The sequence below is a fragment of the Aptenodytes forsteri genome, unplaced genomic scaffold (assembly GCF_000699145.1).
Source record: "Aptenodytes forsteri isolate BGI_AS27 unplaced genomic scaffold, ASM69914v1 Scaffold151, whole genome shotgun sequence".
NCBI lineage: Eukaryota > Metazoa > Chordata > Aves > Sphenisciformes > Spheniscidae > Aptenodytes > Aptenodytes forsteri.
This window is the reverse complement of record NW_008795939.1, coordinates 5435311-5451350: the sequence shown is the minus strand read 5'-3', so window position 1 is coordinate 5451350 and position 16040 is coordinate 5435311. Positions and strand designations below refer to the sequence as shown.

The 16040-nt window shown below is 41.5% G+C and overlaps 1 protein-coding gene across 1 annotated transcript in view; it reads left to right on the top strand.

The window, feature by feature from the left end:
• Positions 1 to 391: 391 nt before the first annotated feature.
• Positions 392 to 16040, top strand: part of TRPM6 (transient receptor potential cation channel subfamily M member 6) — an 82221-nt gene continuing 66572 nt past the window's right edge. Inside the window, exons 1-3 of the mRNA XM_019473646.1 lie at positions 392 to 556; positions 10056 to 10135; positions 10976 to 11014. Of these exons, the coding sequence (XP_019329191.1) occupies positions 392 to 556; positions 10056 to 10135; positions 10976 to 11014 (284 nt within the window). The remainder of the gene's footprint in view (positions 557 to 10055; positions 10136 to 10975; positions 11015 to 16040) is intronic.

Here is a 16040-nt window from a genome sequence, read left to right as displayed (position 1 = left end):
GTGATAAGGCTGGCGTCGCAGAATGTGTCTTGGCACGCGAGGGCGAAGGTGCAGAAAGACCCAGTGGAGAGCCCGAGGGTGTGTTCAGATGGCCTCTGTGGCAAAGCCTCAGTCCCCGGCGGCTGCTCCCAGGCTGTGGCTGGCTCTTCCTCTAGCTGGGTCGAGGCAGCTCTTTGTGGGTCTGCAGCGTTTGGTGGGTTAATGGTGTGACTTAGATTTAAAAGCAAGCCAGCACCGCAGAGGAAAGCTTTTTCTTTTTTTTTGCAAGGTGGTGGGGTGGGCAGAGCTGAGGAGAGTGGTGAGCCATGCCCGGGTGGGAAGGGCAGAGGTAGGACCATGCCTTCAGCCTCCTCAGAAATCATCCGAGCTGCACTCCCTCTCTCTTTGGAAAATGGGATTTCACTCCTGTGACAGTCTGCCTGTCTTGCAGTGTGTGCAAGGGCTGCTGTACACAGCTGTCAAGCCCATGAAGATTTTATTACGGTGTGGGACAAGCAATGGAGCAAAAAGAGCAATGCTGACAGGAGTGACAGTGAACAGTCTTGTGGCTCCAGAGGTGAGCTGTGTGGGTCGCTCACATCCTTGAAACTTCATAGTATTACAGTTTAATACAGATTGCTATCAAGCTGTGACTTACTGGGGCCCTTCATGCTTCCTCCAGCTGAATTTTACAAACTGCATTTGTTTTCCACTTTAGATACTTTAGATATGTTCTGTCTTCACAGAGTCACCTCTCTAGTCAATATCAATCCCTGTGTTGTGAAAATATAAAACAAACAAAATAAAGCTCTGAAATTTACCAGCAGGTAATTTGCTTTTCTTCCTCCTCCTGGCTTAAACCAGGAAGAGCTTTGTGCTGTATAATTTTGAATCCTTTGATGGGGGAATGCATTTGTAACAGCAGTGGGTGGTTGACCTCTGTGATCACTCAGTGCCAGGTAGGTGAGACCCAGTTTCAAAAATAGCAAGTTGATTAGCTCTTTGCTAACATCAAGTGCTGAACAAAGAAGCAGCACTGGCTTCCACTGATCCCAAAGTGGAAATCTGAGCAAGACTTGGAGCATTGTATTGACCCTCTGAGTGAAACACCTGAAGCATCATTTTCTTATGGCTGCCTGGATTTTCACTTCTTTAAAATGACTTGCAGCAAGATCATTTCATAGGATGTGTGACTTGCTTTGAATTTGTGGGATTTTCTGATTATATTGCATTAGTTAATAAAGGAAGACCAAATGCTTGATTTTCTTTGGGATATGAATGGTACTACTGACTTCCAAAATATTGTCGGGAGTGTTCATTAAGGAAACCCTGCAACTTTTGTCTCTGAAAGAGACACAGTAAAATAAGGCCATTCTTATATTTAAGGATTTATAATAATTTGCAAATACAGTTTGGATTAATTTGCCATTTCTTGCTCTATTACTGGTGCCTGCTCTTGTTTGCCAAAAGTTTTGTGTGTCTTTTATAATTTATTCTGCAATTTGGACTGTTTTCCATCAATTAAAACCTTCAGAAGATGCCTTTCTGTATTTTTACGTATGACTAGCTTGTTAAATAATCCACATTTTATGCTGACCATTGAATTGGCTTTATAAGAGGAGATGATATACAGTATTCTATTGTATTCTAATGCTGGCAATGTAAGACAAATGTCAGCTTTTAGCAAGGTAGCCACCATCAGCTTTAAGCACAAATTTTTTCATTGCCTGTATGGGCCACAGTTATGAAACAGCCAGATCCAAACTTTCTCAACAATCGCCATGCTTCTAGAGCAGTGGGTTTTGGAGTGGCCTATTTTAGGCGGAAGGCCGAATGATGTTTCATGTCACAGAGACTTTTTGTCATTTCCAGTTGGAAAATGGACCAGGAAACCTGTTTTTAAGTGATTTGCAGATGTCTAATGCCAATATAGGATTTTTAGCAATGCTTTTGGGGCCTGTTTCAAGGATAGGGCTGAGGAAAGTAAATTGTGATTTGAGATTTCTCGTGTTTAGCTCATTTGCAAAAGCCTGGGCTGTTGGCAGAAGTGTTAAGGTGAGGGCGTCTGCGGCCTTCCCGCTCTAGTCCAGTGCCATGGGCTGTGCAGGGGGACAGGAGAGTCTGCTTGGACCCTCCAGCTGCAAACCAGGGGTCCCTCCAGCTGCAAACCAGGGGTCCCTCCATCAGCACCTGTACCCTGAGCTGGGCGTGCTCTTGGGGCAGTACTGTTTGATGTGTTTTTCCAAAACATTACATGTTCAGGGATAGCAGAAAGGCTTAATTGATTAGTTAATAAACTTAAAAAGTAAAAAGTAATAAATTAATTAAAGGCCTAGTGTTTCAGACTCGGCTAAGCTTTCTGTCAGTTGGCCAGCTCTGTGCTCCAGGGGTCAAGCCAGAGCTTCTTTGACAAGGAGAGAATTTTGTATTTAGTATTTCCTGCGTTTTGTTGTCATGACCCTGCTGCTATTTGCATTCAGAAATATTCTTCCAGTTGTGTTGCGTGGTCTGAGATCAGAAGCAACATGTTGGAAAGCTCATTACAGTCAAATGGTTTTTCTTTTATTGGCTAAGTTTGGGATCAAAATATTGGAAATATTTTTATGAGCCTTCGATGTAAGGCCCCAATACATAAAACCACTTTTATATATATATATATATACACACACACACATACTTAGCTTTTAAGTCCAGTTGATTAACTGTGAAAGAAAATGCCACAGCATGCTGTTGGTTTAAGACTGAATTTATATATTTCTGAGAAGCTGACACGCTCCGTTTGTGCTAAGGAAAATAATCTAAAATTTCTCTTCAGTATGACTTAAGATTTTTAACAAGTTCTGTTATCCCTCTCTGACTTGGGTCTGCATTTACCCTGCTAGCACAGGTGACGTGACTTCTGTTAGTGTAGGTAGTATATCTGTGAAGATCTGAGAATATGTTTACAGTGGATGTGTTTGAATTAATTACTAGGAAATAATCACAGAAATTCTTCTGTGACCTGAAATGATGTTATCTTTAAAAGGGGAAAATAGAGAAACTTTCCAGTGCTATTGAATCTGCAGTCTGCCTGGAAAGGCAGTTTGGGATTAACTGATAGTTGTCTTATAATTGGGCATGGTTAACTGGTGAACAACAGTGGAAGCATTCAAATGAAATTATTTGCACAATATTTTGTAAGTCTTTTTGAAATGTAGTGAAGGAAATTTTCTTGCGAATTCAATTACTTACAATGCAGTATTTCAACAGATGTGCAGAGTCCTGAACACTTGGGCAAAGGAGCAGGTAACAAAGGTTGGAAAAGGAAAAGATGCTAGTTAGTAACAGATGTACTGATGTACTGTAGTGATGGAGGTGAAGGGAACCACAGCATGTCTGTGTTACAAAGCCAGGCTGTTGTCCTCCAACAGCATAGCCTGAGCACAAGGAAGTTCTAGAAGACCTGAGAGTTTGTTGGAAATCACACATTGAGTTCATATTTTATTGCACATGACCCTGCAGTTTTACAATGCACTTCTACCCTACGTGGACCCAAAGTGGTGGTCTTTGTTACAAGCAGTTGTTATATTACTTCATACCATAAGCATGCATGTAATGGATGCTGAACCAGGAAGTTCCTGCCCTGAAAAGCTTATGCAAGACAGCCTGTTAAGTTGGAAAGCTCTTTAATGCTGGCAGTAATTTACCAGTTGCCATGGGATGCAGAAATACTGCTGAAGTCTTGTTTTTTGCTTAAGAATTATTATGCATAAAATGATGATACCTGCAAGTCCACCTTAGCTTTTATAGCTCAGGAAGAGTTCCCAGGGGTAAGAGTTCAACAGATACCAACATGCTTATGGGCTGAGCTCTTGTGAAATAGTCTTGAGTGTTAGCTTACAAGAACTCTGGCTGCATTTCAGGTATCTAATGTTCTTGCAAGTGACTTGCTCTATGTGTCGTTAATTTTTAAAAGGGTTTAAGATATTTTAGCACACCGTGCTGAACACAGAGGCTGGATTCTTGCAGTGGTTGTAATAAGGGGAAGTTCTTCTTTCCCTCCCCTCACTGTATACTTGAATAAGGGTTTGTCACACACTGCCCTACACTGACTTCTCACAGGTAAACTTTCACCTGAAAATGGTGTCTCCCTCCTTCCCAGGCACTGAAAATCAGTTTTGGATCTTTTGGGTATTTCTAATTCTTGTCATCAGCAGTAAAGGTTCTCTACAGGTACTGTATAAGTATACTGGAGTCCTGAGGCAAATCTATGAGTCCCAGGATTATCTGTTGCTATTTAATGAGTATTTGCTTTCATCTAATCATTCTGAGGGTAACAATTTCTGGACTGGAAAGAGTTATATGATGTGTAACTATACTTTTTTTTTTTTTCCTGAGATTCTGCCAAACCTGCTTAGCAATGCAAAAATATTGTCTCTAATAGTTAAGATCTTTAGGAAAACCCAAATTCCTGAGAAGTGACATAGAAAAGTGGTTGTGTGTAGTGGATTCACTACACACACAGTGTGTGCAGAGCTGAGGTATGGTGCTTGGCAGCACTTTTCAGCTCCTGAAGTAGTGTTTTGGCTAAGACACAAGATAGAAATTATTGCTCTCTGTTATCAGTACAAATTCATTGCAGTTTCAGTAAGTGACTTATAACTTGGTTGTTCAGGCTAGTTTCCAGCACGACTGTACTTTGCCTAAATGAACTAGCCTGTTTAAGCTGGCTAGTCATTATATGATTTCTCATTATGTGCCCCTGTCTGGATCTGCAGTGTGTCATTAAAGGCAGTTGCTGCTGTTTTGTCCAATAAGTGGTTATATTTCAATAATGGATGAAATTATTCTGACACAGAGATGTGTGCCTTTTAATTTCCTTTTGCAGGGAATTGAACAGTGTCCAGAGCAGCATGCTGTTTCATGAGAAAATGTGTGTACGTGTGCTTTTCACACCAAAGGGGACATAATGGTACTAAAATGTTACAGCTAACGGTACTAAAAATTTGTTGTTTAGTATTGGCAGTGTAACCTAGTTTTCCTGAGTTTGGTACTCAACCAATGAACAGTACTTATTGTCTGGTGTTGAAGGGGCTGAATGTTTCTTGCAGATCTTGGTTTAGTAAAGCTAATTCCGAAGCAAGACAAATGCACGTTAGCCTCTACTTATCAGTGTTTAATTGGTGCAGTGCATCTAAAGGCTTTGACTCTGGCAAGTCCTTTATGAGGGGGTGGGGTGGGCTGGGGCAGAAGAAAGCAGCAGCAAAAATTGAAGCATGCACCTGTTTGTGCTGGATGGGTGGGTGGTGAAATCAGTGCGGGCACCAGTACAGCAGGTGATCACAGGTCTGCGTCACCCCGTCCTCTGAGACAGGTGAGCCAAGTGCAGCGTACCTGCTCGTTGACCCCCTCGGGACAGCGGCGTGGTCACTTGCCTTGCTGATGGCACCCTCGGATTTTGGAGGACAGATTACCTCTGTGCCATGCTGGCTTTTTAGGTTTTGTCTGCTCTCACTCCCAGTCAGCAAGGATTTGAAAGAAGTGAGTGGTGCAGGTGTCTCTCTAAATTTTATGCTCTGATCTCTTTCTTTACTTCTGGAAGCCTTAATTTTTGAACGTTACTTACATTTAACCAAATTTGACCTGACAGTGTCCCTTTAATACCATATTATGCAAGGATCTCAGACATTAAAGATATTGAAGAAGTGATTAAAAGCAATTTTCTAAAAACTACTCATGTGCCTTAAATTTCAGAGCCAAACTCTTGCCACTCCATTGACTAAATCAGTCTAGAAATCTCCAAAGCCTCTTCTGTGGCAGGGAAGTATAAGTAGCATTCCTAATCCTCAGACTGGCGACAAATGAGAAGGCAAAACTCCCAAACAGAGGTCTCAGGACTTTCTGGAAGGAAAATTGGAAGGAAAATTGCAATATAAACTTGGCTTCAGGTATATCATAACAGAAGTTTGCCAGTCAGAAGGAACATGTAGGTGTATTTTTGTCTCCCTTAGGGTTTGGTGATAAAAGGGGTACGGGTTGATGCTGGCTGAGGTGTATGTACCTCACTGTAGTGACGGGAGAAATTTTAATTTGTTGTTGAAGTTTAATTAAATGATGACAGTTTTGAAATGTTAGCTAGAGTTTTATGAAAGGAGATGTACATGTTGCAGAGGTCTTTTACAAAGCTAGGAACCAAGAGCAAACAAACAGCAGATCAGAAGTCTTCTCATTTTTACTTGCCCAGCCCTGAAGTCATGGATGACTGTAAAAAGCATGAAGATTTAAAACCCTTTTCCTGATTATACAATTAGCTTAGAAACCTAAGTAAAGCCTTAGATTAAGACATGAATGTTATTGTTATGGTGTAAATTTTACATACTAAGTGAAGATTTCACCTTATATAAAATTAAGAATAATGGTAAATGTGTCACAGTGTTTTAGTTTTGAAATTTGTGCTTCACAAGGTGAAATACAGTGATACAGTCTTGTATTTTATTTTGATTTATTATGATTGATTGGATTTTCAATGTATGTATTTTTAAGTAGTCCATCTGTTCAGGAACTTCATTAAAGAAAAAAATGGGGGACTTTGCATACTATGTTTTTTGCTATATTCACAAGTTTATTATAATTTGAGATGAAAATGAATGTTGAAGTTACAGGCTTCATCAGGATCATGTACAGATGATATGCTATTAAGTACTGCTTTTTTAAACGTAGAAATTACAGGAAGCAAGGTGAAAGAGCGCAGCATAGGCAACACCCTGGCAAGCTCTTTATGTAAATAAGCAAAGATTAATGTTGAAATATCTGTATGGGAAGATGTTATGTTTCTTCGCAGGGCAGGGGGAACACTCCTAGTATTGTATCAATTGCACTTTGAAATGTTGTTTTCAGTCCTATTTACTGAGAATCCTGAAGTGGAGTTAACTGAGATGAGTGTTGTGCTAGGGGAGTCTCTGTGCCACTGGGTGAGGTGCATCCTTGGTTCTTTGAGACTCAAAGGTCAAATAAATTTCATAGTGATTTTGTTCAGCTGAAATAAATGGGAATTTTGTCAATGACCTCTATAGTAGCAAGGTTAGATTCATGGCATGTGATCCGAAGCTATAGGTTTTTTTTTTTTTTTTCCATTGGCTTTGTTAGACCTTGAGCCTGACCCATTGTGACTAGAGTGGCCTGATCAGCTGTGGTGTGTGTTGGTCGCTGCCCTTACTGCCTCAGTTGCAGAAAAACACACGTGCTTTTGGGCCAAATTGAAAAAGGGTACACAAAACATCCAGAATTCTAAGCGTTGATATTTTTGTCTTAACCCTCAACCGCCCTCCAAAACCTAAAAAAAGGAGAATTTTTTAAAACAAGGTATGTTTTTTAGGAGACACCTTAGATGTTTAAAAAGCTGATAGTAGAGAAGAAGCCTTTTCATCTCCCATATTAGATGTTGTAACTTCAACTCACACAGTGTATTGCCATACCTGAGGACTGTAAGTTATATTTTGGTTTGAAATAACCACACCAAACAGCTGTTGTGTACCAGATGACCTCTCCCCCCTTTAAAATAATTGATTTGTGTTTTATCTTGTGTAAATTTATGATGAGGAACACTGAGCTTTGGAGATAAAAACTTCTTGGACACCCCTTTTCAAGTGTATTCACATATGGATTAGCTGAGTGCCAGTGCCTTGCTTAGCTGGCAGCATGTTTTGCTGTTGGTGCCTAGGCTGATGCAATGCTTCCCTATTAGGCTGGGCTGTATATCTCCAGTGCTGGCCTTCACACCTGGAAAGATACCCAGATAACGCTTGATTTCCGGAATATGTCATGCTGGAGGTAAAGTAGCTCAAGGGAAGCTACCTGAGACTGTGCGATGCCAACAGCTTTCTCAAAATTACTTTGAGCTACTAGTGCTCTTACTAAATCGAAGTGACAGCAGTTGGATGTTGTTCTTCTCTCACAGGGCTGAGCATGTTGCCTCAGCAAATGCTGTAAGGCTTGTCAACCTCTTGGCCATTCTTTCATACTCTTTCCTGTTAATGAAAACTTTAGTAAAGTTCATTCTTATCCAAGGCATTCCATAACATAAAAGATTTTTTGTTCCCTAGTTCTGATTGAAAACCAGTTACCAGAAATAGTAATGGGTTTCAGAAAAATCAGGGTCCCAGGGTATTGTAATATTGGAAACACTTCACTGTTTTGCTTGGTACCTCAAACAACTAGAATAAAGTGGTTTAGGAAGCATGAAACAATACTGATTGCTAACGAGAATACTACTGAAAGGTCTTTGAAAGCAGTGTGTACCTGCCCTCAGGTAATGAAATTTGCTTTACTGTTTCCAAGGTTTTTCTCTGGATTTAATTTTTGCACCTTGTCTTCAGTAGGTCTCTTTCTCAGATAATTAATTTTCTTGCGTGACCGTGCTCTGTCCAGCCCTGAGGATCTTCTGCGCTGTTACTCCTTCATTTGAAGCTCAACCAGACACAATTCAATTAGTTGCTCCCAGAAGAATATGCATGCACACCAATACCAGCAAACTGCTTTTTAATGATCTCTTTCATCTTTGTCAGTGGGGGCCTGTTTCAGAGTACTTTAAAACCAAAGGTAGGACTCCCGTTAGTTTTGGTGGAAGCTGGGTCCCCACCTGTAGACAAGCCGATAGTTCACTCAGGTTGCTCGTGGCCCTCCATAACTGCATGACTGGCTGGGAGATTATGTGGGGGTATTTAGGGATGTGAAGCTGAAGTAGAAAAACCTCAAATGGGCCTGCTTTATTAAGGATCATAATTCCATTCAAGAGATAAAAAAGAGGTATTCTCTTTTACAAGAATTATTGCTGAACTCCATCCGTAAAATGCTCCCAGCAGTATTCTTAATAAGTTGAATTACTGGCATTTGCATGAATTTAATTCTTTTCTAAGTCATTGTACGAAAGACGCACTTTACAAAAAAGTATGGAGACAAGACTTACTTACCATAAGTATTTTTACAGAGTAGACATTTTGCAGAAGAGCAATCGTTTTTAAACATGAGGAATGAATAAGGAGTCAATGTTTATTATTTGAGTACTGTTTGCCTTGTATGCCTAATCATAAACCAGGACCCTACTGTGCCCTGTCGTAGAGAGCTTGCTGTCTATGTATAAGGTAGACAACAGATAGACAGAGAGTGAGATGAACATGAGAAACAATGAGACAATAATGGTTGGAATAATTTTATTTACTCTTTATGATAAAATATCTGTCCATTGCATGTTTCATTATGGGGGTAGTTCCCTTTGACGACAAGAAAAAATCCTTTGCTTCCAGTGTTTACTAAATTCAGTCCCAGAGATTTCAAAGTTCAGCATCCAAAAACTATCATTCCGTTTGATGCTGATAGACCTGAAGAGAAAGAGATTCAAAGACCCCCAGTGAGGTTCTTTGAAAAAAATCTGTGTACCACAGTGACTGTTCAGTTTCTGAGCTGCAACAGGCTTCACTGAGACAGTTTTCACAGTGTCCCAGGAGGCCAGTGGAAAAAACCCAGCTGACATACACTCTAAGTGCTAGGTCTAGCCTTTGGTCCCTGCTTTTGCATTTCACTGTAGTCCTAGTTCAGCAAACATATAACCAGGATGAATCTATTCTTAACTCTGTTAAGAATAATAAAAGAAAGAATCAACCGTCTCTTTCAGGTAAAAAGAAAATCTTGCCTTTTTTGCCACTTTGGTGTGTGATTGACCAATCACTTACAGCTTTAGTAAGATTGCTAGTCTTCTGGCAGACGGGAAGTGCAGTCCTTTAAGCAGTTCTGATTCATCCTTACCACTTCCTCTATTGTACATGTGATTGACAGATCCTCTAAATAATTTTCATGTTTATTAGTAAGGGGTGGGAATAAATTTTAATATTGATCTTTCTGTGGAGCTGTGTAAAGCTTGGGGGTGAAGGGCTAGGACTGTTCAGAGCTGTAGCTTCAGCTTATAGTGTTTGGTTTCATCTAACATCGTGATGGGAATCATTCTGTGTTATGCGTATACAGCTATGTAGACTTCATAGTGCAATTTTTGGCATTATGTTCTTAAGTTCAGGAATACAATTACGTTTGAAATGTCTTTTCAGTCCCCCAAATCTTGGATCGAAGAGGTCTTCAGTAAAAGAGAGTGTGCACACATCATTCCCAGTTCAAAAGATCCTCACAGGTAAAACAATGAATTTCACTTTCTTTCTATTACATTTAGAAAGAATCAGAGTAATTTTTATGGGCATTGTGTGTAGCTTGGATGAAATTCTTTGCAGTTTTGCAATGCCTCAGTTAGTGGTTGCTGGTGCTTACAGGTTTTCATAGATACTGTCACCAGTACGTTTTAAATGAGGCTGTTCGTTTCAATTAGAAATTGGCAATAATTGACCTTCCGAGGCTTCTTAGATATGTTGCTCTCAGTCCAATAACCAAAACTGTGGTATGACATCCAATTGAGAGATTGAGTTACACGGAGTTACTGCTGCACAGGAATTCTTAATCCTGTACCACCATTTTCTCCCTTCCTCAGAATAATGCCCGCTGCTGATCACAGTCTTCTGAGATAGAGGTTTCTGTTCAGGCTGGCGTAGAGTGTGAAAAGTGTAAGGAAAAGAGCAAATCCTCCACCTGTGTTTTAGGACCTGAGAAAGCAAACATAATTTGGCATTCCAGATTGAGTATCTAGTGGATAGTGTTGCCTAAATAAACTCCGTGAGATCCCATTCTGAGGATGTAAACTTGTAATTTTGATCATATTGTTTTGAACACATGGATAGTGTAGAGTAAATAAGATAGATAACTCATCTATGAAATGCAGATTTGACATACAGTCTGAGATTAAAACGCCAAACAAATCACTGAAGTTACCCAGTACATCTTCCAGGGGCAAGTGCAGGAGAACACAGTCTTTAATGCTGTTGATGAGAATTTTTTCACAGGTGAATTGATATTTTATGAATACCATTACAGATGTTTTCTTTTATACAAGCATGTATTAATTATCCATCTTTTATCACAGGTGTCCTGCAGGATGCCAGGTGTGCCAGAATTTAATCAGGTAGGGGTGCATAAATATACATCGATGATTTTTATAATGACCTAAAGTTAGTGATGGGCATTCCTAGGCAGGGAAGTAACAACAACAAAAATAACCTTCCTCTTAAATATAATTATTTAATTATATGATATATTATATTATATGCTCTGACAATAGTCAGAGCAGCATTTCTGGGGGTGTGCTGGAGAACATTTAGCATAAATCTGGGTAAAATAAATTGTATGATAACCTTTAATTTATTTGCAATAGAAAATGTTATCCAAATACTCTGTGTGGATGAGTTTGTCTTAATCTTCTCCTGGGGAATGAAAGGCAGAAATGTGCCTTTAAATGGGAGACAATTCCAGCTATATCCTGGGTGATATGAAGGAGAGTAAGATGAAAGCAGTGGACAACAGTAAGAATTATGGGAAGAGGAAGAACAAAATAAAGGGAGAAGAAAGAGAATAGAAATATCCCTGATGATAGGTTTCTGAAGATTTTTGCATCTTCTCTGCAGTGGGCATTCTGAGTCCCTGATTTTGGGAAGGCAAGCAACAAAAATTACATCACTTTGGTGCTTTTAACTCGTGTGTGGGTTTTTTAGACAGCTAGTGGCTTGTATTAATTTTGTTAATTAATTTTGTTAATTAATTTTGTTAATTAATTTTGTTAATTAATTTTGTTAATTAATTTTGTTAATTAATTAATTAATTAATTTTGTTTCTTGTATTAATTAGTTGTTTTCAGTCCAACATTTGTTGTTCAGCTGGTGTTCCCAAACAGGTTTCGATACCGTATGCTTATGATAATAAATCATCAGTTGTTGGAACAAAAATTTTAACTTTCCTTGACATTTGTTTTGTGTTAAAGGCCTCTGAAGGCTGAAGGAACAGAAAACAATGAGTTTCTGATAACTAATGACTAGCAAGCTGGTGCTAAGTAGTCCTGTCATCTGCATGAACATGATTATTTGCTTTTTCATTATGTTTCACGTTTTATTTTGCTTCTAAGATGTATGTGAAACAAGATTCACATTTTCGAAGAAGCAAGTTACTTCTTCAAATCAGATCACTGTAAAGGGCCGATACACAGAATGGCGTTGGCCTTGTAAGTTAGGCAAATGATCTGTGTGGCATCTGTTCAGAAAGGGGCCACTCCCTCTGAGAGAATGATCGCATGTTTATTTTGCTTTAGAGCAGAATAATAGAGATTCAAAGATTTTTGCAGGTGTTCTGGAAGTAGAAATGCAGGGAGGATTTTAATGCTTCCTGCTAACCTGCAGATACCCAGGTGGGTATCTAAGCTGAAGTTAGCTTGTGCTCCAAAATGTGATGGTTTAATCCCATCTAAATTGAGACTACAGCAGTTCTGCAGTCCTCCCCCTTCCCCCCGCAGAGTGACCATGTTGTTATTTGGTCTGGGAAGCTCATTGGTGTGAAAATTAACCTGGGGGGGTGGAAAACCAAATCAAGATTAGCTTTCCACCAAATCAGCCTCGTAATCAAACACAGTTTAGCTGCATGAATGTGAACACTACAGTGGGAGAGGGAGGAAGAGAAACTGGAAATGTGCACCCCACAGGGTAGTTTTGTTTTTTTCTTTCACCTTTCTCTGTAAAGACATCCCATACCTTTGTGGCTTTTTTATCCTGTAGTTGTTTCTTTCACTTTTCTTGAGCATTTTCATGCTGTTTAAATTCATGTGAAACCTGTTTGTTGGTCTGTCTATATATGCAGAATGTGTGTGCGTGTCTGATGTTCATTTCAGTCAGCCATTATCCTGCAAATACATTTTCCAAAATGTTAACTGTTCTTGTCTTCTTGTATATCTTAAAGTGTACACAGAGCTTTGTTCTAGGAGAATTTTTCTGTTCCTAACAAGGGGAAATAATTTTCACGAGTGTTATAACTGCTTATATTGTATTTATTAGATCAGCAATGAAACAGGTTTTGGGCCTCCTGAGATCTGTAATTTTCCACAACAGTCTAAAAGTGATGTGAATGTACTTGATGCCTACTATAATTTGACCTAATATTGTAGGCAAATGAAATCTGTTAATGATTTCTTACTTGCAGAGAACCTCCAAGGTTTGCAAACAGTTTATGAGTGGGTTATGCAACTATTTGCTGATACTAAGTAGAATAGCTCCATTTAGTAGTTACTAATCAAATTTGAGTAACTTACTGGCACCTTTGTCCATGCTTCCCTGGTGTGTTGAAATGGCCTCTATCTGCTCTTCAGTGCAATGCTCACAAACGCATCCCAGCCAGCACCTAGACTGGTCTCACTGCATGAATATTCAGGAATGTGGTGCCGAACTTCTGCATCCTTACACATCTGAGATGTTCTCACAAATTGTCTCTATATCTGACCTTTTAGGCATATTTTTTGGACACAGTCTCTAAAGTGCTGCCTGCTAGAGCACCGGTTTTGTAATCTGGCTACTGCAGTTACTTTTACCTCAGTGTCGACCCTCCAAGTTTCCCCTCGTTGCTCGAAGTGTGAATTTCCAGGAGCCTGCTTTTGTGTAACTGACATTGCTCCCTCCTTCACTAGTAGCTTGGTGAGCCTTTGAGGCAAAAAAGGAAAGTCATTGCAAAGATGCTTTGAATCAATGCATATGATATATTCATAGGATCACAGGATAACTCAGGCTGGCAGGCACCTGGGGAGGTCTCCAGTCCCAGCCCCTGTCCAGAGCAGGCTCAGCTGGGGAGTCAGACAGGGCTGCTCAGGGCTTCACCCAGTTGGGGTGTGAAACACTCAAGGCCAGAGAGAGCCCACCTTCCTCAGGCCCCGTCTCCACTACTGGACTGTCCTCCTGAGGAAAAGGCTTCTCCTTATCTCCAGCCTGAGCCTCCTGTGTTTCAGCTTGTGCTGCAGCCTCTCACCCTCCTGCCATGCATCGCTGTGAAGAGCCCGACTGCATCTCATCCATCCCCTCTGGTCAGTGCCAGGGATGCTGTTGGATGCCCCCAAAACCATCCCTCCTCCCAGCTGAACCGTCCCTGGTCCTGCAGCCTCTTCTCGGAGGGCAAGGTCTCCAGCCCCACCATGCGTCACCAGGATGGTCACTCTCCCCTGAAGTCCCTCCAGTTTGTTGGTGTCTCTTATGTGTTGGGGACCCAAACTGGAGGTGGTACCCAGACAGGTCTGACAAGCACCAAGCAGAGGGGACAGTCCCTGCCCACCCCTGCCTTTTGGGCCATGTCCTACTCACATAACCCAGGCACCGCTGGCCCTTGTTGCTGCCCAGGCACACAGGTGGCCCCGGTGCAGCTCGCTGCCCACCAGTGCCCAGGGCTGTCCCCCAGAGCTGCCCCCAACCCAGGGCTGCACGTGCCCTCCATCCCCTCCTCTGGGTCGCTGGTGGAGATGCTGAACAGGACAGGCTTCTCACAGACCCTGCAGGACCCTGCTTGATACCGGCCTCCAGGCAGCGTCCAACCCATAACCACCACCCTGTGAGCCCACCACCCAACCAGGTCCTCACCCACCAATGTGTCCTCCCTCCCAGACCGTAATATTGGAGGAGACAGTGCCAAAAACCTGGCTAGAGTGGAGGTACATGGCATCTGCTGCTCTCCTCTTGTTCCCATGATTTTGTTGCAGAAGGCAGTCAGGTGGGTGAGGCATGATTTACCCTTGGTAAATTGCTGACTGCTGCTCCCCGTCACTGTCTTCTCCCTGCTGTGCCCAGACGTGGGCTCCAGGAGGTCTCACTCCTTGATTTTACCTGGGACTGACGGGAGGCTGGCTGGTCCATGGTTCCTCAAGGTGACTTTTGCCCTTTTTTGAAGGCAGGTGTGACATTTGCTTTTCTCCAGTTGTTGGGGACATCCCTGATCTCCATGACCTTTGTGAGCTGATGGAGAGCAGCTGCACAAGGACATCAGCCACCTCCCTCAGCACCTTGGGGTGCAGCCTGACAGGTCCCAGGAATGTGTGTGGGTTGAGTGCTCCCAAGCGATCCTAACTCGACCATCATCGCTGGCTGGTAGCTCCTCTCCTCCTTGAGCCTGGTCACTATGCACACAGCACAAAACTTCACAGAAAAAAACCCCAAACAGCTGTATGTAATGTTCTGCTTTGGTTTCCTCAACCTTCCTGAGAGCCTCTTAGTCCTGGCTTTTGACCTCCCAGGTAGCTCAGGAGTCCTTAGCACCTTGTCCCTTCCTGCTAGATGTCTAGAGAGAGCGAGCCTGCCAGCTTGGAGCAGAGCATGAGCAGTTTGGGAAATACCAGTCCTTTTGAGTTCACACCTGTTGCTATGGTAATCTCTGAGGTAAAAACAGCTGCAGGTACCCTGCACACCTGTGTGTTAGGTCTATGTGCAGTTCCTCCTCTGCCTGCTCAGCATAACTGAGCTGTTCTGAGTGCAGCTCACCTCTGGGTGCATTTACATGTAAACGATAAGTATGTAGTGCTAATTATGTTACTTACTAAAATAGTTCAGTGTTCATTGGGCCTCTCAGTTTCAAGGTTACTGCACTGATTTGTCTTGTCAGATGGTTAGTTCCTTTTTATAGGATTTTAGCTTTGAAAAGGCAGGTTGCTCTGGCTCTTGCTGCTCTAGGAGGGGCTGCTGATGTGACCCTGTACACAACAGTAACATATGAGATAGATAGTCATTCTGTGTTCATATTTTGATGATGGGCTGAAATTAGTTCAGATTTTAGAAAATGTAATCCATTGATGATAAGCCTGATTGCTTTTCAGTGCTGTCTTTCCAAGCACTGGTATTTGCTGAGTCAGGTGGTGTAATGTGGTATCTAAGTGGGTAATGTAAGGTAATGCAGTATTTAGTTGGGACTGCTATTGGCTCTCTGTCTTTCAGAATGATTCCTGGATGAAAGGTCTTGTTATTGTGAGACCAGTCTAGGAGCAGTACAGCGACCACAAGGTATTTTCAGGACCAAAGAACAATAGGATATCTATGTTTTTTCTCATCTTTCATGTAAAGTTCAATTTTTTTCCTGACATTTGCTGTCTCTTACCCTGGAGTCCCCCCAAAAAGCAAGCAGAAAAAATTGGAGCAAGGAAG